The sequence below is a fragment of the Sturnira hondurensis genome, unplaced genomic scaffold, assembly GCF_014824575.4.
Source record: "Sturnira hondurensis isolate 20B ecotype Veracruz unplaced genomic scaffold, ASM1482457v3 Scaffold0005220, whole genome shotgun sequence".
Taxonomy (NCBI): domain Eukaryota; kingdom Metazoa; phylum Chordata; class Mammalia; order Chiroptera; family Phyllostomidae; genus Sturnira; species Sturnira hondurensis.
Genome location: NW_028077851.1, coordinates 9136852 through 9159935, shown reverse-complemented (window position 1 = coordinate 9159935; position 23084 = coordinate 9136852). Strand labels below are relative to the sequence as shown.

At 39.3% G+C, this 23084-nt stretch overlaps 1 protein-coding gene across 1 annotated transcript in view; it reads left to right on the top strand.

Moving 5' to 3' along the window:
* PIR (pirin) overlaps positions 1-23084 on the top strand; it is an 85097-nt gene that overhangs the window by 40674 nt on the left and 21339 nt on the right. Inside the window, 2 exon segments of the mRNA XM_037046343.1 lie at positions 13146-13230; positions 22400-22444. Coding sequence (XP_036902238.1) covers positions 13146-13230; positions 22400-22444 — 130 coding nt within the window.

Here is a 23084-nt window from a genome sequence, read left to right as displayed (position 1 = left end):
CAAGAAAATTTTGACTAAGAAGATAATGAAAGCTATAAAAAAAACCCCAAGGTTTCACCTACAGTGAAGGTGTGTGGCTGCTTTACATATCAGTGTAATCCCTTCTATGGCTATCAAGGCTTGTACTTTTAGGATATAGTAAGTCTTTCCCTAGGAACACATTACATACTTGTCCTGTAACCACAGTAAAATATACAGAGCAGCTTCAGGGAGCTTCAGAAACTTTTGCATGTTGCATTAGAAGGTGCGCCTTCTGGATATAAATGAGGTAGATGTCAGTATTTTAAGGAATGGTACTGGCATATGTACAGGAGTGAGCAAAAGTAGGTGTACAGCTGTTTTATGGAAGATAATACAATAATTAATAAATAACAACACAAGTATAAACTATGTTTCACATACTCACAACTGTAAACCTACTTTTGCCCAGCCCTGTATAAAGGTGTGCTGTTGATAACTGCAAACACACTACCTTATTTTGACTGAAGCGCAAATCCTAGGGATCGTGTAGCTTTTGAACAATTTGACCAAACTCGCACTAAAATGTAGTGAGAAAATCTGGTGTCAGAGATCATTCTGATTACTTGAAACTTAATTAAGAATTCTGCTCCTGTGGATAGGTAAATGTACTTCAAGCTAGACAACAATTTAAAACTTTCAACTCAAATGGACTTAATTATATTCTAAATAAAATCCGAAAGCATACTTACCAAGTTGTAACTCTGCTTTGCTTGGGTAGAGTATGAGTTTTCTTTTTCTCTATAATACCATAGTCTGGGTGGACTCCCCTACACTGGGTATGACTCCATCAGGACTGCCAAACTTGAATTCATTCTACTTCAATTCTCGTTTGTCTCACTTTAAAAACAGTCCCGAAAGGTAATAAGCACACAGTTTTCACAATACCAGGTCTAGTTCCATGAGATTTCACTGCACAAGCAAATCTCTAAGCTCCGGAGCTGTTATACCTACAGCAAGTTGCTGTACGGGGTCAGTCCAGAGCATTGGCAGCTGGGAGAACAAAGCCAGATATCCATAGTGCCTTCGCTCTCTAAAGTCAGACATTCCTACCTTTTTGAAAAGTTAGATGCTTGTGTTGGTGACAACTCCAAGCACCAGGTGTTAGGAAAACCTTTCTCCCACACTCTCACTGCCCTGGAATTGTATGTAGTAAGACTCACCTTAGGCTCTGTTTTCCAGAGAACCCAAATTAAGTCAGGAGTAGAGGAACCAGTACCTGCCAAGCACTCAGGATGTCAGTGCCCCTTACGGTTGTCACTATACACATGAGGCTTCTGAGCACATGAAATGTCGCCAGTGTGAGCTGAAATGTGATGTAAGTGTAAACTACACACTGGATTTCAAGACTTCCTGATGGAGAAAGAAAGAGGGAGAATTTTTCTGTCATCCCACACCTTTCTTCCCTTTTTTGCGCAAAGCCTGCCTCCATGGGGCTAATGCCATGCCCTTCTGAATTGTGACAGCTAGCCTCTTGAAGCAGCCTCTGAGGGGGCTACATACACATCTGGTGGCTAGGACCTTCTTTCTAGTTGAGAGTGCATCCAGACACTTAGTAGGTCTATCAGGTCAAGCCCAGGAGCTCTGGAGCTGCTGTATCTCCCATGACAGTGGGGGCCATCAAGGCCATTCATAACTTGGCAGTCAGAAAGAGGCCAAGGCAGCTAGAGATGACAGCAACGATGGCACCCAGGGATCTCCATAAGTGGCCGAGGAATTGGGAGCTAATGAAGCTGAGACACTCTGTAAAATGTGTCCAATCCATTTCTCAAACAACCTAATGAGGAAAGGAAGTGAGGCATAATGAGATTAGCAACTTGCCCAGAGTTATGCATCTAGTAAGTGACAGAGCTGGTATTCTAACTAGATGGCCACTGTCCAGTTTATGCTCTTCAATGCAAGCTCATATAGGTTGTTACCAGTTGGACACAACTCAATATAAATCTGTTTATATTGAGCAGATTTTCAGCAGATTTTCTGCTGAAAGCAGTTTTTATCCACAAAAACTTTAAAGTCAGACAGAGCCTAAGAGGAAAGATGGATATTGAAGGGTACAGAGGAAATCCTTGACCCATCTGTAATTTTACTCAGGAGCTGACCACTACTGACTTGCCCAGGAATTCATGAACCATTTCCTGTCCCTGCTAGGAGCTAAGTACTGACCCTTCCACAGGTATCCAGCTTGTCAACAGATTTGGTCACCTCTTCAGTTTCTAAGAGCTGTTGCTGAACAGTAGGGAATCTTCTCTTTTCTTGTTTGTAGATAGATGGAAGGCCATGTTTGATACTTTGGAGCCTCTCTGTAGGCTTACTTTATTTAGATTGGTTGGTGTAAGTTTGGAGATTTGGAGGCTGATCAAGGAGCAGACAGGCTCTTTAGAGCTAGTAACATATTAGCTTTATTTGGGTGGTGCTTGGACAGGGTTGCTTGAGAAGGGACTTCCCTCACAATAGGAGACCTTTCAGAGCCAGTGGCTTAAGGCCACCACCAAGAAAAGGAATTAGGCAAGGGCCCTTCAGAGGGAGCCAGGGAAATTGGAAAGGGGGCTTACCTGTCTAGGTGATGCCACTCAGCCATAAGGTAGAGGGTCTCTGTGTCAGAGAGCTCCAAAGGGCAACAGCAATTTGGTGTCTTTTATGGTTGCGGGGTTTGTTATTTATGGCTAGCAGGTGTTGGGTATGGTTTCACAGGGTATGTAAAGTAGGTAGGCTCAAAAATGGTTAAAAATATATTGATTTGGAATTTATTTATTTATTTATTTATTCTTTTTTTTTTTTTTTTCTTAGAGGGAGAGAAACATCAATGTGTGGTTGCCTCTCACATGGCCCCCGCTGGAGACCTGGCCTGTAACCCAGGCATGTGCCCTGACTGGGAATCAAACCTGCAACCCTTTGGTTCACAGGCCTGCGCTCAATCCACTGAGCTATACCAGCCAGGCAATTTGGAATATATTTAAAGCAATCCGACATGTGAGAATTAAACTTAGGCTCCAGCAGACTTTGGGATAAAGACCCTAGCGTGCTATGAGGAAGTAAACAACGTGGGAGCCATTTTTGCCTAAGACACAGAGGCTATCTCTGGCCCATTTATGTAATAGTTGGACAGGAAGTGTTCCATTAATTTACTTCTTCCATTGCATTCATGGACAAGTCTAGAATTCCTGATAGTATGAGATGCTTTTCAGAGCCAACTAAGATCCACTCTCCCCTTTTTCCTTTGGCACTACTGTTGGAATCAGAATATTATGTAGCAATAGATGTGAGATCAGCTCTACAACTCCCCCACTTTGTAGATGAGAATGCTGCTACCCAACTAGGCAAAAAGTCTTCCCCAAGGTCAGAAAGCTCATTGTTAAAGGAACCTAGACCCACACTCAGGTTTTCAAATTTTGCCCTATTTTATTTTCACAGTACCCCTGCCTTATCACACTATTCAGCCCCTGTATCTAAACTTGCTCGGTGTTTCTTTTTCTAGTTTGGGAATGCTGTAGTTCAGGGGTGTTGGGCTCATTTTTACTGGGGGCCACATCAGCCTTGTGGTTGCCTTCAAAGGGTCAAAATAATTTTAGGACTGTATGAATGTAATTACTCCTTAACTGTTAAGGGGTTGAAATTACATTTGGCTCTTTGAAGGCAACTGTGAGGCTGATATGGCCCCCGATGAAAATGAGTCTGACAACCCTGCTGTAGCTCATTTTCATGGAAGGAAGCTTCAGAACAAACTTCTCTTTTTCTCTACACCAAAAGGGTACCTTCATGTCTATGCAAGCAGATACCCCTGACCATGTCACAATGTCCTGCAAATGATCTCATAGGAGAAGCCCTGTGCCATAATAAATTCCCCCTTAATCATATCTGTACAAAGTTATTGGCCCCCAGAGTTCTGTGAAATCTTATCTTTGCCAAATAGTTTCTCATCTCAATGTACTTTCTTGCAAGAACTCATAAAAACATCTTAGTAAATACCAAATGTAACTAATAAAAATTAAAAATATTATTAAACTCTGTGAAGAATATTCTAGCATTGGTTAATAGATTTGCTGACTCAACCTTGGAACACACTACCTATATGTGGGTGATAAGGGATGTGAAGGCTCCCTAATGGCATATTTAGGGGTCATTTGTGGTTTCATTGTACTGTTGCCTTTGTAGGATTTTGGATGAATCAGTCATATAAGATACAAGCATTTGTTCTTTCTCTGTTTTCTGTTTTTAATTTTTTAAAAAATTTAGAACATCTGTAAGCCAACTTCAGTCAAGAATGCTGACTCAAAGGATGAAGAAATCAAAGTTCAGTTTCACAACTTACACGTCTGTGGTTAAATTTCAGGACTGTGAAATTCTCTTCCCCTTTAGCTCTTCTCTCCTCACTGCCCCTGCCCTAAAAAAACAAAGTGAGAAGGAGAAGGGGCTCAAGTGTCACTGTTGGTTAAAGTGCTGCTTGAACAGGAAGCTGTAGAGACTAGATTGTAGGACACTTTGGTTATGTCCAAAATTCTTGGTTAGCTGGACAGTTTGATGCTTAAGATTTTTCACACTCATTATTAGTTGACAGAAGTTAAAATTGTCATCTGGCCCTCTCTATCTCTCACCCTATAGAGAGTCATTGGCATTTTGCCTAAAAGTTTCTTGTTTTCTCTTTGTGCAGCACTTCATGTATATGTCAGAATATGATTACAGAATTTTCATTCTTCCCATGACACCTTTGGCACTGGGGATAGGAACTAATCTCTCCCATTCCTTATCAGAATTCTGTAAAATAACCAAGAATTCAGAAATCAGAGTCCTTTGGATTGGGGACAGAAGACATCATTCTGTTGAAGAGAATCAGCCTATTCTAAGCAATAGGAATTGCAAATTTGCTTTAAATAATGTGGCAAATCGAGTTTTCGTTTTCTCAAAGCCTTAAGATCCCCAGGAGAAAGAGAAAGGTATGGCTCTTCATGCAGTAGCCAAAGGAATGTGGTAGTGAGTTTCTTGAGTGTGTGTCAAGATGTAAGTGGTGGAGAGAATGGGTCTGTGCTGATGGATTTTCTCCACAGTGAAAATCCCAGCAGACCTGAGTGTGGGGAAGTGGTGGGAGGAAGATAAGGAGATTGAGCAGCCCTTTGGGAGATGTACTAGCAAATGACAAGAACTCCTTATGGAGTAGATCTTCCTCTGTTAGTTAGGGCTCCTGAGCTAATTAGTGAAGTTTTCTCCATTGAGGTGCTTCCTTGGGATCGACAGAAATAGAAGCTACCTGAAATAGACCCAAGTGTATATGCAAACTTAATCATGATAAAGAAGATTATCATCCAGTGGGGAAAAGAGAAGGCTAAGTCAACTGAAGCAGCTGGTTAACCATTCATAAAAAGAAAGCAATTTAGCTGATGACCTCACACCTCACAGTAAAATAGATTTGACATAGATCAAATAATTAAATGTTTAAAATGTTGAACTGGAAAAATATAGGAAAATAATTAATTTCATCTTTGGATGAGAAAAGACTTTCTACGTTTAAAAGTATTGAAAGGGAAAGATTGATCTGACCCATGTGAGAACTGGCATCAATGAAATTAAAGGCCAAAAACAAACTGCGGGGGTGGTGGTGTTATAATGCATATTATTGAAGGCTAATAGCCTTACTTTATTTTTTAAAGCCCACATTTCATATAAATTGATAAGAGAAGCACCAAACCCCTTGACCATACACCCCCAATTCTCTGTGCTCTCAGAGTCATACTTTACATCTGATTTGTCTATACACATTATCTCCACTTCCCTACATCCTCAGTGCTCTCAACCTGGCAACCATCCCATCAGTGCAGTGAGTCACCACTGACTTCCATACAGCCAAACCCATAGGTCTTTTTCTTTTTCTTCACATTAACTCTTCCTTTCTATGGATTGAACACTTCCTCCTTTGACACACTCTTCCTCCTTGCCTTGGCCTCTGAGATCGTGCATTATTGTGTCCCCAGATGCTCCTTATTCATCAGTTTCTTTTCTTAGGTGGGTACCTTTTCTTCTACCAGACCCCTAAAATGCTCAAGTTCCCTGGATCTCAGTCCTGAGTCCTCTTCTCTGTCATTGGACATCATCTCCCTAAGTGACCTCCTTCATTCTGTGGATTTAGATGTCATTTATACTCTTGTAACTCCCACATTTATATGCACAGCACAAGCCTAATCTCTGAGCTCTGTGTATTCTCCTTACTTGACATCTCCATTTGAATGGTTTCCAGGCATGTCAAATTTAAAATAGCAAAAGTCGAAGTCTTGTCCCCCCACCCTCACCTGCCTTGGCAACAAATGAAAACTCATTTCCCTTTCAGTGTTCTCCATCTTAATAAATGAATGGCATCATCATTCACTGCTGAAATCTGAAACATGGAGGTCATCCTTATTCCTTCTCCACCCCACCCACATCCAGTCTATTAGCAAAACCTTCCTATTTCCAAAATGGATTTTAAATCTATCTACCTGTCTCCCATCCCTGCCCAACCCTGGCCAGACCCACTGCACCAGCCTCTTTAAGAGGTTCCTGTCACCTATCGTTACTCTCTTCCAGTTCTCCACATAGTAGGTCAAGACATCTCTTTAAGATAAAAATTGGACCAATGTGTTCTCTGTACCTGACTGGGTCTTTTCTAATTCTCTGAGCTCATCTCATGCCATTCTCTCTAGCACCTTCTTTGTGTCTGCACATTGCTGTCCTCTAGGTTTCCAAATTGTTCAAGCTCTGTATTGCTGCATGTGGCCCAGGATGGCTATGAATGTGGCTCAACACAAATTTGTAAATTTACTTAAAACGTTGTTTCTGCTCCTCAGTTTTCATTACTGCTTGTGTATTTAATGTGTGGCCCAACACAACTTTTCTCCTTCCAGTGTGGCCCAGTGATGCCAAAAGGTTAGACACCCCCAACAGATTTTTAGACTCAAAATTTCACTGTGAAGAAAAAAAGAATAGACATGTAGTCAAAGATTTATGTGAAACCATATTCATCAAAAGTTGGCTTCTATGTAAAAAAACCCCCCAAAAACCCAGAACATAATGTTCAACACTAGGGGGGTGGTCCAACATGAGTGTGAGCAGCTAGAAATAGGTAGAAACATCATTATTTCTTTCTCTTATTGGATATTGAGGATTCACAGTTGTTAGTATAGTTACTTAGAACAATTTTCTTAAGCAACATATAATAAAGTTGAAAATTTGAGTGCATTTTCTGAAAAATCACTAAATCATAAAGGGTCTTTGAAATAGTTCCCTAAAAAAAGTGTCAAATAATTTATTACAGTTCTAACATGTGACAAATTGCTGCCACTTACATTTAAGGAAGGCCAGCATAGTGGCAAAATCAGCAGCATTCAGGGATAAATGGATGGCAGTTAACTGTGAAAGCAGCGGTGGCAAAATGAAAGATATTTCCTTTGTCACGCTCACACATTGCAACCAACACCACATGCTCTGGGAAGATGTTTGTAAGCCACATGCCTTCCATGTGGAAGTGATTTCATCTCCTAATTAAGAACACATTTACAGATAAAAACACAGGAAGGAAGCCAGCTTGAAAAGCATATTATACCAAAAGCCAGGGTAAGCAGGAAGTATTTGAAGGATGTAAGATGAAGGTAGCTGAGGTTTGGAAGGAAGTGGTTTTGTAGACCCTGTTTTGTTTTGGTTGTTTTGCAGTCATTATTTGAGTGGTTCTTTGGCTCATTAAGGGTTTAATTCTGACATATTTACAGAGAAAGAGACAAGGCTTCTCTGGATTTGGTAGCACTCTTGTTGTTGGTTAGCCAAAATTTATCCTTAACCTCTTATGAAGAGTTACACGACTTGCCTTCTAGAAGCTTGGCCTACTTGTTATTTGAACTGTAAGATTTTAAGCCATTAGGCTTTTGAAATACAGACTAAAAACATTTTTAACAGAGAATTATGAAATGAGAAGAAAGACAAAAGAGGAATAGCTTCGGATTTTAGTATCTGCACTGACACTATTAATCAGGACCAAAACGATAAAAAAAAAAGGAAAGAGAAATTTCACTGATGGAACTGAAGGATGTTAGTTCTGTTCATGCTGAAACATTCAGAGAAATGTTTCATTTTAGATGATAATGGGCCAATTTATTTTAATACTGTGGAAATAGATACATAGCCAAGTTTTTACCAAAAAAGAATGACTTGTTTAATTAAATTCTCATTCTATTTTGAGGGCATATTAATAGTTTAATACTATTTATAAACAAAACAACCCTGGCCAGCAGGGTTCACTTCATTGGCATGTAGTCCTGTAAAACTGGAAGGTCGTGGGTTCGAGTTCCAGTCAGGACACAAGCCTAGGGTGTGGATTTGTCCCTGTTTGGAGCATGTACAACAAGCAACCAACTGATGTTTCTCTCTTACACTGATGTTTCTCTCCTTCCTTTCTCCTGTCTCTAAAATCAATAAGCATATCCTCAGGTAAGGATAAAAAAAATAGAACACAGGAAAGAATGTGACTACTGGCAATATTTCTTTATGGTTGCAAATCAGCAGTGTGTAATAGAAAAATGAAATCCAGGTTTGCTTAAAGTATATTTGAGGCTGGCATTATCATCCTTGAGTGAAACGAATATAATTTATATTTGCTATTGCAACAGAGTTACCATGGAAGATAAAAAAATTAAAAATCTACCTGCTTTTCAAAAATTATTTTCTACACATATTCCTGGGAACAGATTCCAGATTGAGTCTTATCTCATTATGGATTAACTGAAATAGAATAATATACTTTTAGGTTTGGGGTAGTTGATCATTCAAGATGTGTGTTTTATTGAAACCTTCAGTGATCCAATTTTCATTACAAAAAGGATATTAGAATCAGAATTCTATTTGAGACTAGAGATGTGGTTAAAAAAACACCTTCAAAATGAATTAAAAATTTTCCTTTAGTCCTTTTAATGCTATAAGACAATAGGATATATTTGTGGCTTTATAATTTTATAACATCTAGTTGGCTGCATAGCTCAGGGGTTAGAGCACTGGTCTTGTATAATTTTATAACATCTCTCATTGATTTCTGTTAAAGTTTTTATAAATTAATATATAAGTACAGGCTTCTGTGAGTGTTTTGTGCACACGTACATGCATCTATGTTGTTGCAGTCTTAGAGAGAGAAATTACTATTTTTTGGACAATACAAATTAGGTGGAGAAGCTGGAGGCAGGAAGAAAAGAAAAAGAGCTAGCTCAGAGGGCAAGATTGATGACTGAGTTTGAGGGCAAGAATAGAGTGACCTGATCAGTGGCTCCCCACTCAGTCCCCACAGCCCTAGTTGCTCTCCGTCACCCTAGCCACATCTCACCTTTCTAAGGCTCTAGTCTGAGAAATCAGAAGGGAATTAAAAAAATTAAAACATGGAGGAAAACATTAATTTTTTGATTCAGAATTTCAGAATCAGAGATAGACTTCAACATCATTGAGTGTGAACACAAGATTTTCAGATGAGTGAACTAATCCCAGCAGAAAAGTGTTTTCAGCAAGGAATGCAATCCTGGCATCAAAGACTCCTGGTTTCTAGTTCAAGATTATTTTAGAATATATTTTTGGGAGAATATTAGTGAAGATTAAATAAAAAACCTCTTTGTGATTAATCTCTTTGCTATAGGCAGGGATGCTGCATTTGCCACCGAGGCAGAGGTTTGGAAAGACTTAAACCACACAGGCGTTCTTTTTCTGGAAGAGAGCAAAATATTGCCCACATAGAGGAGTCATCTGATATTATGTGACATTTACCCTTGATCTTTTTAGAGGTAATTTTAGAAGTCTTCATTAGAAACAGCAGATTCTTTCCACATGGTGCCTTATACACCTAGTGATTCTAGAGAATTAGCTCCTGTGTCATGCTGGTGCTGCCTTTGTGGTTGTGTATGTTTCAAGCTCTTCAGACTGATTGTGAATCTTTGGCCTCAGGATACACTTGATGTCATAGGACTTTCTGGTTTCACTTATGTGTGCACAAGGGAATGTGCTTTTCCTGTCTTTGAAGCTATATTGATGCAGCTTGACCTTCTAGGCCATATAAAACAACCTACCAGACCATTTAAAGCCCAAAGCTTCAGTATGTGAAACACTTATAGAAAAAGGAACAGTCTTCTGACAGCATTGTTTATAAATCTCTACTCCAAAATTGAAAGTGTACAGATATACACTTTCACCATACCAAATCACCCTTCTTGAAAAAGAGGCATTTTGCTGCATGCAGGTAAAAATATTGATGAATATCCTATGTATACTATAAATAAAATTTTTATTAAACATGAGATTTTCCATTAGGAAACATTCAGTAAATATTTATTGAACATGTACTATGTGATAGGCACAGTAGGTTGGCCCTGGGTGAAAAAGGCAGGAATGTCCATGTTTTTGTGGGGTTTACATAATTATTCTCTGCAAAACCATGCCTTTATTAAGGAGAAAATAATTCTGGGCTCTGGATTCTCTCTTGTGGTTTATTTACACATTCATGTTTTTAATGAATGTAAGCTTTTATTAAAATAGAGTACATATACAAAAAATGCACAAATCAAGTGTACAGCTCAGTGCATGTTCATCAAGTGAGCATAGCCATGAAATTAGAAGCCAGGTCAAGAAACAGAGCACAATTATTGAATAAATTTAGACCAAAATTACATGTGTGTGATTTCCTTTATATAAAATTCAACAAAATGCACTTGATGGTTGCTGGGGGATTGGAGAGTAAGGAAGCATAACATGGGAGGATTACAAAGAGGCATGAGAAACTGTTGAGACTGGTGGGTATGCTTATTGTCTTGATTGATATTTTCACAGATGTATACATATCAAAATATATCAAATAGTGCACTTTCAAATAGTCCATGTATTGTCTATAAATGATATTTTTAAATGTTGTAAATTTTTTTAATTGGGAAAATTAGTTTAGGTGGTAATTCCTGAAAAGAGAAATAAAGAAACCTTCTGGTGTGATAGTTTTCTATGGCTTGATATGGGTATAAAGGCGAAAGGCAAAGTATAGCAAAAACTTCAGCTGTATATTTCAGATTTGTGCAGTTCATTGTGTTTAAGTTGCAACTTCACAAAAGTAAATTTTACACAAAAGTTAAAAAAAGAAAAAGAAAAGAAATAGAACATTGTCAGACACCAGAGCTCCGTTTTGAATGCCATCCAGTTACTAACTTTCCCAAGATAACCACTTTTCTGACTTTTGACACCATAGATTATTTATTCTTTGTTTCGAACTTTAGAGAAATGAAATCATATGATATGTTACATTCTTTGTCTGCCTTGATGAGCTCAGCATTATGCTTGTGACATTCATCTGAGTTATTGCATGTGGTTGGGTTCATTCATTCTCCTTCCTGTGTAGTATTCCATTGTGTAAGTATTTACAATTCACTCACCCATTTTTATCATTAAAGACATTTGGACTATTTCCAACTTTTGCATCTTACTAAAAATGTCACTATCAAGATTCACATATATGACTTTATTGGGGATACACTTTTGATTATTGTATGTACCCTGATCAGGGCACAATATACCACAACCTCGATGTATTGAGATGCTGCCCTAACCAACTGATCTACCCAGCCAGGACTTCAGGGATGCACTTCTGAGTTGGAATGCTAGGTCACAGATTTTGCACATATTTATCTATACTACATACTGCCAAGCAGTTTTCTAAAGTGTTTATACCAAGTTACAATCTCAATAGCTGTGTACGGAAGTTCCAGGTACTCTGTCGCAGACTGTCCAGCAGAGTCTGCCTGTTGTGGTTGATGACAAAAATCAGTGCACAGGCGACAACAATCCTGTGTGGAAAAACAGAACAGGCACGACTACTCTCTCAAGGGGAGAGTGCCTATGGTGCCTCGGCCACTCCCTCAAGAGGGGAGCACCTCGACCCTTGTCTAGACAGGCTTTTGTTTTCCTGGGGTCTTACATCATAGAAAGATTCATTATCTATCACATAGAATATTATTGTCTATATTCTAGGTACAATCGAGGAAATAAAAATAACATGCAAAGGGGAATGGCAATAAGCTCATTAGCTCTGTCCTTGGGAGAACTCATACAGGCTTTGGATATTACCTTGAAGGTAGACAATATACATTTGTTGTTTTAGACCAGGGTGAGGGAGTTTTAGCAAGAGCAAGCCATAACAGTCTGTAAGCATTTTCTAGGCCTGATTCCTATGGGAAAACTCGGTTTGAAGGTCTGGCTCCTGCCCACCACTTTGCTTCTGTAGGTTTTCCATACAGAACTGAGTCACATTTGCCAGGCCAAGACAAACCGGTCCCCTACAGTATTCTATATCCTTGCCAAATTTAGCATTAGGTACTTTTTCATTTCTGTGTGTATCTTGTTTAAAAAACTAGGACAGAACCACTTGAGCTTCATGATGAACAATGAAGCATCATCAAATTTGCAGCAACAGTGTTAATCCCTTGGATTTTGCTGTATGCCAATGATTCAGAATGGTATCATATTGAATTACAAATTCTACGGAAGTATTGACAGAATCAAAGCCACTGTGTACAATGGAAAATCCTGTAAATGTTTGTGTTTCTTGCATTTGGAGTCATGGCTTATTCAAGCCAGCAATGGTAGACTACCTTTTTTTTTTTTTTTTTGGCATGAGGCCAAGTTAGACCAAATAAAAATACTTTCAGGTCACTTTTTGGTACCTTGTATTTCAAAATACATGCGGCTTTATTGAAATCTGGGGAAGAAACATACATTTGGATGAGAGATGACTTGCCATATCAAACGGAAGACTGGAAGTGAGAAATTTGGAGCAACTATTGGCCAGTAAACTATTAACATTGGACCATATTTGAGAAATGGCTATTGAGAGATAGCTATCATCCTGAAATATGATAGCTCATCAACCACATTGTAAAGCTAGGAGGGCTAACTTTTAGACCAGGGCCCTTAAGAGGAGACTTTAGTTGCAAACCATCCAGCACCTGACCTCCCACCCCCACTTTAATAGCACGCATCCAAAGGAAGAATTGTACGTATAATGGATTCAGGCCCTGGGCCCATCAAGAAGGGTCCAGCTGGAGTAAGGAAGAACCTTATTCTTGGAAAGACGCCAATTGTTCCCCCTCTCTTTTCAGTCCAAGGTTTATACTCGCACACCAACCTTATATTTGGACTTCAAACTGGACCAAGGAGTGAAGCATTCCCAGCCTGTTCCTAAAGGTATGAAGGGTTCTGGGGTTTAATGAGCATTTCAGGAAAAAAAAAACCCACAGGGGGCCACTTTCTCTAGAATGTGCTTGGTTCTTAAACTCAGCACAAAATTCTATTAATTTAGTTTAGATTTTATGATGTTTAAACTAGCCAGTATTGATGGGACCTTTCAAGTTAGGGCATAGAATGTTAGGGCAGGACCATCTGGGCCACCCCCATCATGTTACAGGTATGAACACTAAGGCCCGACAGTCAGTAAAGTGTCAAAGCCATGTAAAGGCTTGAGGACAAGACAGGACTTTTAGCCACATCTCCCAACTTCCTGACTGCTATCGATGTCCAGTGCTCCTGGAGGCAAATTCTGATCTTGTTACTTGTGAACAAGTGCATCCTTTATTGAGATACATGCATCTTTTGATAAAGTTATCACTATGGAAGACTTACTTTTAAGGCAACATTTAAATGCAAAGAATAATTAGAAAACTCCCAAGCATTTATTTATTTAAAAAAATTGTTGAACCCAAAGTCATTAGGCATTAACCTCAGAGCCATTATTTCCTTTGTTTTTTTTTTTTTCATTCTGGCTATTTTTAAGTACAGAAAGATTTTTAATTAATTCACTTAAACATATGCCTACCCTTATACATAATTTTTATAGCAACATATGTGATAGCCCATATGCTTTAACTTTTTTCTTTTACTTTAGAGTTTGCGTCCCTGCATTCCTTTTTTCTTCCTTATCAGCCCATCACAGTATCTCCTCTATATATCTCAGATCTGTATGTGTTCTTGAATTAGATCTTGCTGTGTTTTTGTCCACACTTACATTTGTATACTGACATATATATGCATGTGAATACACAGATATATAGGGTTATTTTCTTATTGTTTGACTAAAATGGAATTGTATTATAAGTACATTTTTGCATTTTGCTTTTTTGATCAGACTATATTTCATGGAAATTCTTCCCGGTCTGCTCATGCGACTCTCTTGAATGATGGTATTCTATGGCATGGGTTGACTGCAACATATTTAGCTATTTCCTATCAGTGGGCACTCCCTTTGTTCCTAGCCCTTGGCCACTGCACCCTGGTCTGCAATGCATATCCCTGTACTTGTGTCCTTCCATATGGGGGCTTATTTTGATGTTTCAGGTTTCCAGGGATGCTCACAAGGTATACATACATTTAATTTTTTTAAAGATTTTATTCATTTATCTTTAGAGGGGAAGGGAAGGAGAGAGGGAGAGAAATATCAATGTATGATTGTCTCTTGTGTGTCCCCTCCTGGGAACTGGTCCACAACCCAGGCGTGTGCCATGACTGGGAATCAAACTGCAATCCTTTAGGTCGCAGGCCCACGCTCAATCCACTGAGCTACACCAGCCAGGTACATATCTTTAATTTTTAAAAGATATTTTCAAGTAGCATTCCAAAACATGGTCCCACTTTTCATTAGGCTTCTACCAGTTTCTCCATGCCCCCACCAACGCTGTATGTGGTTCATGTCAATTTTTGCTCTACACTTAGCCACCACTCTCTGTGGCTTCATGAGAGAATGTATATCTATCTGTTAGCAAAGTTGTACTTCTGTATTATTTCATCACTATAAATTTTAAAAGTCGGATTTGTTTTCAAAAACATTTTTGGAAGGAAACAAAAGCAAGTAACTTAGAAATATACGTTTATTGTTGAGTCACTGCAAACTCACTTTCAACAAATCTTTTATGAACCAAGCTATGAAGCAGAACCTCCTTCTCTGAGACATCACTTCTAGTTATAGTGCTGTCACTGTCCGTCTCTCTCTGTCTCTGTCTCTGTCTCTGACTCTGTCTCTCTTTCACCCACACATACATTCCTTCTTGCATTAGGTGACACATCTAAAGTTAGAGGCTTCTCTGTCCAGTAGCAAACAAACAATTCAGATCTTTATGACACATTTTATAGACATGATAGTTCTGGCTGCCTGGAGTCAGACATATTGGTTGATAAAATTATGCTGTATAAATTTTATTATCAAGTCATTTAAGCCAAGTTCACCCTTTGTATTTGTTTAAAAGTACCTTTCCATTTTTATGAAATTTCTTTTTCCATCCCTTTAGTTTTAGTCTGTGTGTATCTTTCATTCTGAGGTGGTTCTCTGTGTCCAGGTCAAATTCTGTTGTCAAATCCAAGGCCTGTCTAAATTAATTGTATTTGGATGTTTTATGGCATTGACTGTTTTGTTTATAATATTTTGATTGCTTTGTTACTCATGGTAAGTGGACTTGACATGGATATCTGGGTTATGTTTGGATTTTGGCATAAGCTTTGCAATCTGACTAATGTGGACTTCATTGTTTCATTACCAAATGAGCAGGCTAGAGATAGAGGCATACACTGTTACCGTCCCATTCCTATACCAGGAAAGTGCACGTTTCCCAAGGGACAACCCGTTAAAGGAGACAGAAAACATTTCTCATGAATCAAACTAAATGATTTTTTCTGAATTCCTTCCCATAAATAGTATTGGAATTGATTTTTACCATGTCTTTATTTCCTTCAGGCAAGGCACGTTTCTGTGGAGCTGCGCTAATCTTGCAGAAAACAGATGTTTCATGCAGTGATGATTTTGGAAGGCAGTTAATATCAGGAATGGAGCTGCATGGTGCATCACTTACAAATAATCCAATTTGTCAAGTCTCTGACAGTACCAGATTCTTTTCACATTGGCCACGCATTTTTCATGTAATTTCTTGGCTAAAATAAGAGTAAGTAGTTTCTCTCTCTCTCTCTCTCTCTCTCTCACTCTCTCTATGACTTTTACCATCTTTTGCTATGCAGTCCGATTTTCCTTGCTGTGAAGTGATGTACAGATAACATTGTTTGTTATCATTCACTTAGAAGGACATAAATATGTATTTCTAGGAAAATAGTAATCTTTTCCAAGAAATTTGTGGCTTCTGGTCATCATGTCCCCTTTGTCTTCGGACTGACTGCATCATGACTTGGCTGTCAACAGCCACTCTCTTTTCCCCCATCTCCCTTCATAGCACCTCTGCTACTAGCTTTTTAAAAACATGATCTGGACTGTTTTAAAAAAGGAGGATTGTTAAGATACGGGAAAATTAATTTTGTAAGCCTGTTTTTATCTTCCTTGATTGTAACTTTACAGTATATGTATATGTATGTCAATCCACAAAATTTCTTTAGAAAATATATAGCCTACCCTTCTGTGGTAAGCAGAATAATGACTCCACCCGAATATCCAAGTTGTCATTATGTTACCTTACATGACAAAGGGGATACATTAAGGATCTTGAGATGGGGAGGTTAGCCTGGATGATCCAGTGGACCCAATATAATCATAAAGATCTGTGTAAATAAAAGAGGGATACAGGAGTGAGAGAGAGAGAGAGAGGTGTAACAATGGAAGCAGAGGTCAGGGTGATGCAGTTGCTGCTTTTGTAACAGAAGGAGGCCAGCAGCCAAGATATCGAAGCCACCTGTAGTAGCTAGAAAAGGCAAGGAAATAGCACTCACATAAAACCTCAAAAAGTAACACTGCCTATCAGACACCTTGATTTTTATTTATTTATTAGAGGGAGAGGGAAGGAGAAAGAAAGGGAGAGAAACATCAATGTGTGGTTGCCTCTCAGATGGCCCCCACTGGATACCTGGCCCGCAACCCAGGCAGGTGCCCTGACTGGGAATTGAACCTGCAACTCTTTGGTCTACAGCCCACGCTCAATCCACTGAGGCTACACCGGCCAGGACAGATACCTTGATTTTACATGATTAAAACCCATTTTTGGACTTTTGACCTCCAGAATTGTAAGATAATAAAGTTTTATCGTTTTAAGCCACCAAGTTTGTGGCAATTTGTTACAACACCAATAGAAAAATTAATGCATTCTTTTAAATATTAATACATTTTTGCTTCCGTGTTTACCTTCAAGGGGGACAAAGGGTAAGAAGCCACATTAATGATATCTTAATAAAACTGGGGAAAAGAATAAATGCTTCAAAACACTTTTCAGAAAGTAGATTTTAATGCCATGCATATGGTAGCTACTCAGTAAATCACATTAAGATATGTTTAAATAAGTCTTACTGTATTAGTTAAATAAGTCTTATTGTATTAGTTATCTACTAGAATTTAGTGGCTTGAAACAACATTTATTATCTCATGGTGTCTTACAGTTTACCTGTGTCCTCTGAGGCAAAGACCCTTACAAGGCTGCAATCACGGTGTCAGTCAGGGCTGCAGTCATCCCAGAGCTGAAAGGGAAAGGGAGCACTTCCAAACTCACAGCCATGGGGTTGTTGGTAGCATTCAGTTTCTTGAAGGTTGTCGGCTGCAGTCCACTCTCAGGACCTGGCCACATGGGCCTCTCGATAGCACAGCTCACAGGATGGCTGCCAGCTTCATCCAAGCCAGCAAGTGTGAGAGTCAAAAGAGTTTAGCAAGATGGAAGCTGGAGTCTTTATGTAACCTAATCTCATAAGTGATAGTCCATCACTTTTGTGTTATTTCGCTCCTTGGAACCAAGTCACGCGGTGTCCAACCTGCAGCCCAGAATGGCTGTGAATGCAGCCCAACACAAAATCGTAAATTTACTTAAAACATTACTTAGTTTTATTACTAAATTTTATACTGTTCTATTACTTAGATATGTACATTTTCTGTATTAGCGATCACAAACTTGGGAACTGCTTGATGATTTTAAAAGATTATCAAAAGGGCCGCTTCATCATAGGGTTATTATGTGAAGACTTCTTTGCTTATCTGTGGTGGCGGATCTCACGAAAATTATGCACAGACCTTTTCATTGCTTATCAGTTTTTGTTAGTGTTTGTGTATTTAATGTGTGGCCCAAGACAACTCTTCCTCTAGTGTGGCCCAGAGATGCCAAAAGGTTGGATACCCCTGTTCTGCAAAATAACTGGTCTGTACTTTTAAGGAAAGAAAAATACTGAGGAATGTTTTAGATGAAAGGAGATTAGACATGGCAACTAAATGTAGCAAGTAAACCCAGATTGGACCTTGCCTTGAAATTTTGGGTGGTTTTTTTTCGCCATAAAAGGCATTACTGAGACAACAGGCACAATTGGAATAGCTATACATACATAGTAGTATTGTATTAATGGTCATAATTTTTTCACTGATGTTATATCAATTTCATAATTTTTATAAGAACGCTATAGTTATATAAGAAGATATCTCTGTTTTTAGAACATTCATACTGAAAATTATTTCAAGGTGAAGGGGTATCCTGTCTGCAAGTGCACTCTCAAATATTTCAGAAGAAAAGAATGACATATATTTCTAAAGAGAAGAATAATAAAGCATATATGGGATAACGTGCTAGCTTTTGGACAATCTCGGTGAATGATGGTCATTCCCTGTACTATTTTTGAAACTCTTCTGTATGTCTGAAATTATTTCAAAATAAAACTTTAGAAATAATTTGGTGGAATAAGGAGGGGAAGGAGAGGACCTCAGCAGGCCAGGCATGAGGTCCATGGTGAGGGAGCTGCTTGCCCACGCTGAACACAGTTGGGGGGCAGGTCTTTTAGAAAGCAGCGCTGGGGTCTGGCCACACGTGCAACCCAGAGTTTGGAGAGAGATTCATTCTCTCCTTAGCTACATTTCCCCTCACTTCTCCCCTCTCTCCTTCCCTACCCAGAGCTGAATTTGTAAAGGGTCTGGTATGTTGCCAGGCCATGTTTTGCTACGTCTCCACGCATACATGTGTCAGGAGTGGTTGTGAAATTCATTGAACTAATGAACTCTAAGACTCAGAGGCAGGAGGAAAATGAGCTGGATTGAGGAAAGAAATGTAGTCCAAGTAAAGCTGTCCCTAGAGACCTTTGCAAGAATTTGGAACCTTGGTAGCAACGAGAGCGAATGCCACAGAAAATGATTTACATATTGAAAAGAAAAGTTACATTTTTTACATTTGACTAAAGATGTTCTGACTTAAATGTGTTACTGATTAAACCATCCTACAGGGCCAGAGGTGAAATGTGACCTCTGTCCCAACTCATTTTCTTTGTTATTGCCTGAGGGAAGGGAAGAGCTTCCCAACTCCAAAGAGCCAGGAGTTTAGAGAGGACATCTGTGGAAGACAGGAACTGTAGGGCCAGTGACCTCTGACGGCACCATAAAAATGTGGGGATGGTATCAATCTCTGGTGCAGGACATCAAAGTGGGAGGAAGGTAGGAGAAGATAGAAAGTGGAGAAGGATTTGAAAATGTCACAAGAGAACTCTTTGCTGATGTAATTCTGCCTTTGGTGGAGAAGGAATTCTAGTAAAATATGGTGGTTCTTAAACATATAATAAGCATTCACACAATTTGATCTTGTTTTAAGAAACAATGCTTGAGCCCTGGCTGGTATAGCTCAGTGGATTGAGCGCAGGCCTTTGAACCACACGATCAAGGTTCGATTCCCAGTCAGGGCACATGCCTAGGTTGCAGGCCAGTTCCCAGCAGGGGACTCACGAGAGGCAACCATACATTGATATTGCTCTCCTTCTCTCCTTCCCTTCCTCTCTAAAGATAAATAAATAAAATCTTTTAAAAAAGGAAACAATGCTTGATAGAAATTAAATGAAGTTTAATAGAAGCAAGTACAGAAGGACAACATGTTAAAAAGAAGGAAAAAAGGAGATCATCTCCCTGTTCCTATTTCAGTCCCTCTAAACTCTATGCCTCCCAACCAGTAACATGAATTGTTATTACTAATAAAGATAGACACTATCCTCCTAGTAGAAGACTTTTTCACAGAACAAACATAGGCGCATATACCTAATAAATTGGCTTGACCATTCCTTTCAGCAGATATTTGGTTCTTTTGGATCACGTAAGAAGATAAAAAGGGAAACAAAACAGACCTAGGTAATTATATATAGACTAGTTTTCTGCGTGGAAGGTGAGTGGGAATGAATGGGACAGAGGAGAGATGAGATTAGAACAATCAAAATAATCCCAAACAAAAACCCAGCTGAGCAACTGAAAACTTTGTGAGTCTGTCAAACTTGGAAATCATTACTTTATACCATATACCATATACAACATTACAACATATGTAATTACAACATGTCCTTCGAATGGGATGTTTTGCCATCTTTCCCAAGGAGGAGTTATGTCTGCACATTTTGACATGGAAAGGTACCCAAACAGATCATTGGTAATTCTAGTTCCTAAGCAGACACTATAAAGTGCATAAAAAAATAAAAGAAACTGAAAGTACAAATACAGAATTGCTAACAATAATCCTGTCAGGTAAGTCTGAAGATTGCAGAACAACTTCCTGTTTGGGTGAGATGTCACCCAAACAGGAAGTTTGTGTTTTGCCCACACACACAGGCATGGGCAAAAGTCGGTGTCTAGTTGTTCATATGGAAAAGGACATGCTGATTATTACAGTAGCTTTATCAACTCACAAGACTATGTCACTCCTAACTGGAAACCTACTTTTGCCCATGTCTGTATTTTCCAGTTAATGCGTATTACTTTTTATAATGAAAAAAAAACAATACAAATATTTCCACTTTGAAAAATAAATGTAAGCAACTTCAGTGGTGAGTTTTTTTTGAAAAGCAGCTAAGGAAGGGATTCTGTTGCACAGTTTTATCACAGATCAGATTAAATAGGACCAGGGAAGTTTGGCATCCATTACAAAGCAGAGAGAGAAGTGTTCTAGTTGAGCCAGCCTGCCAGGATAAGACATGGGGAACGGGGCTGTGAATGATTAACATGGATTTGCAGCATCTACCATGAACCTCCCTCCCTAAAGTCACTTGACCTGAAAACTTGGCTGTGCCTTATTCATCTTCCTATCTCCACCCACAGTGAGTGGTAAATGTTCACTAAATCATGGTAGACTGAGCTAAGAGGACCAGCAAGTGGGTCAATGAGGGGGAAAAAGTGTGAGTGAGCCATGAGCAAATAGTGCTGCTTCCAGAGGCCTTAAAACTTATTCTAGTAAAATTTCAGGGGGGAAAAACTGAAATACAAGGGTGAAAAAATATCCTCCGGCATCCACCCAAGTATCTTTCTTTTGCCATCCTTCAGATTTTCTTAACCAAACTCAAATAGTTAAATTTTACTAGTTACACCTTTTCTTCTGTACCTCTGTTGCATATTTCAATCCACCTGCCATCACGTCCACATCCCTAGAGATGTCTTCTGTGACTCTTCGACCTCCGCCTACGTTCTGATGACTATGTCACCACGTTGGTTCTCACAGACTCCAGTTAGGGCGCTGCCCTACCACCTTGAACTCTGCTCTGCATTCACTTCCCGGATCTTTTTGTTTTCGACCGAAGGCACAGAGTAATGTCATAAGTCCATTTTGAGCTTGCCATTTCTAGATTCATGTCCCTCAGTGGCACAGTGGCATCTCTCCTAGGCCATGGGCACAATAAATAAATGTCCATGAAAATCCAGTGCCAGTGCTCAGAGAACCAATGGTAGGTGGTCCATGGTTGTGAGCTCTTGGCCCCGTGGGTCACAGTAGGAATCTCGTGAATATCATGTACCCTTTTCATAGAAAATTGTCCACCCTGGAAAAATTGTGGGGACAGTTCCAGGGAGCACACAGGCTGCCCAAAGCTCATTTGTGTCCCCAAACATTATGTGTACCTGCACCCCTGCATTTGATGCTCTATTTTAGGATAGATAAAAAGAAATGAGTTCACGGTAAACTAAAGTACAACTAAGTAAATAAAAGTGCATTTCTACATTCTCTTCTGGGAGAGAAATAAGCACAATGAACTGAAAATAAGCCAGACTGGTGTGTTACAGTTATTAGCATGATGTTAGAACTGGAAGGCAGTGTTTATTAATACAACTGTTGGCATATAGATATATACACATATATAGCCAAGCAAATTGTACACTGTCTCCTTGTGTGGCTTGAAAACACTTGGGGCCTAGTCATTTAGGTTTAGGGCCATGGGGATGCATGTGTGCACGTGTGAGTGTGTGTTGTAAACAGCTCACAAAACTTAAGTTTTAAAATATATATGTAAAACAAAGGGTCTTATCTCTAAGTTTATCTTTTATGTGTGTTATATAATTTACATATTTATATTTTACATACACAGATATTGTTAAATATATTGTTATATCTTTGTTCCTTTTGGTATTATGGACATTAACATTTTAATCTTGCTGGTTCCTTTTCAGGGTGGACAAGCTTCATTTATACCATCTCTGGGAATGTGTATATTGGTAAGTGTTGTATGTGTTGCTTTGGGTTCAACTGCAATGTAATGTAAACTACTGAAGGGGAGGAAACGTAAGATGAACTTTTTCATGTAATTGAATACAACACCATAGTCTTTGTACCATGATAATGTGTGACCATACTGTCTAGCTTGTCATCCTAGTTCCCCAGGGCCCACTGAGGAATGTCCAATTCCAGTAGCCTCTGTGTCTCTTAGCCTGAGGCTTTCTCTGGAACCTGGGGAGGCTGGTCTGCTCCAGTCAGTGCTGGGGAATTAATATCCCTGGAAGCTACCTCACCCCTCAGGTGGGATAACCCTGAAGCCTGTGTGTGAGGCCTTTACCTAGAGTTTCCTCTGGGATCATTTTCCAGCAGCCCACAGTGGGTGTGTGCTTGATACCACACCCTTCATTGTCTGTCTTTCCTTTCCTACCTTTCTTGGACTGGTGTTTCCTAGGACTACCTCCCAAATAAATTCCTTCCATTCAAATATGTATTTAAGGCTACGCTTCTGGGAAAACCTAAAGTAAGAGAATCAGCCTCCCCTCTCCCCGTTATTGACCTTCATGGACAATGATAGGTGGAGTGGACAGAGGGTGGAGCGGGCAGAATATCTGAGTGCTCCAAGGTACAGGCCAACGGTCC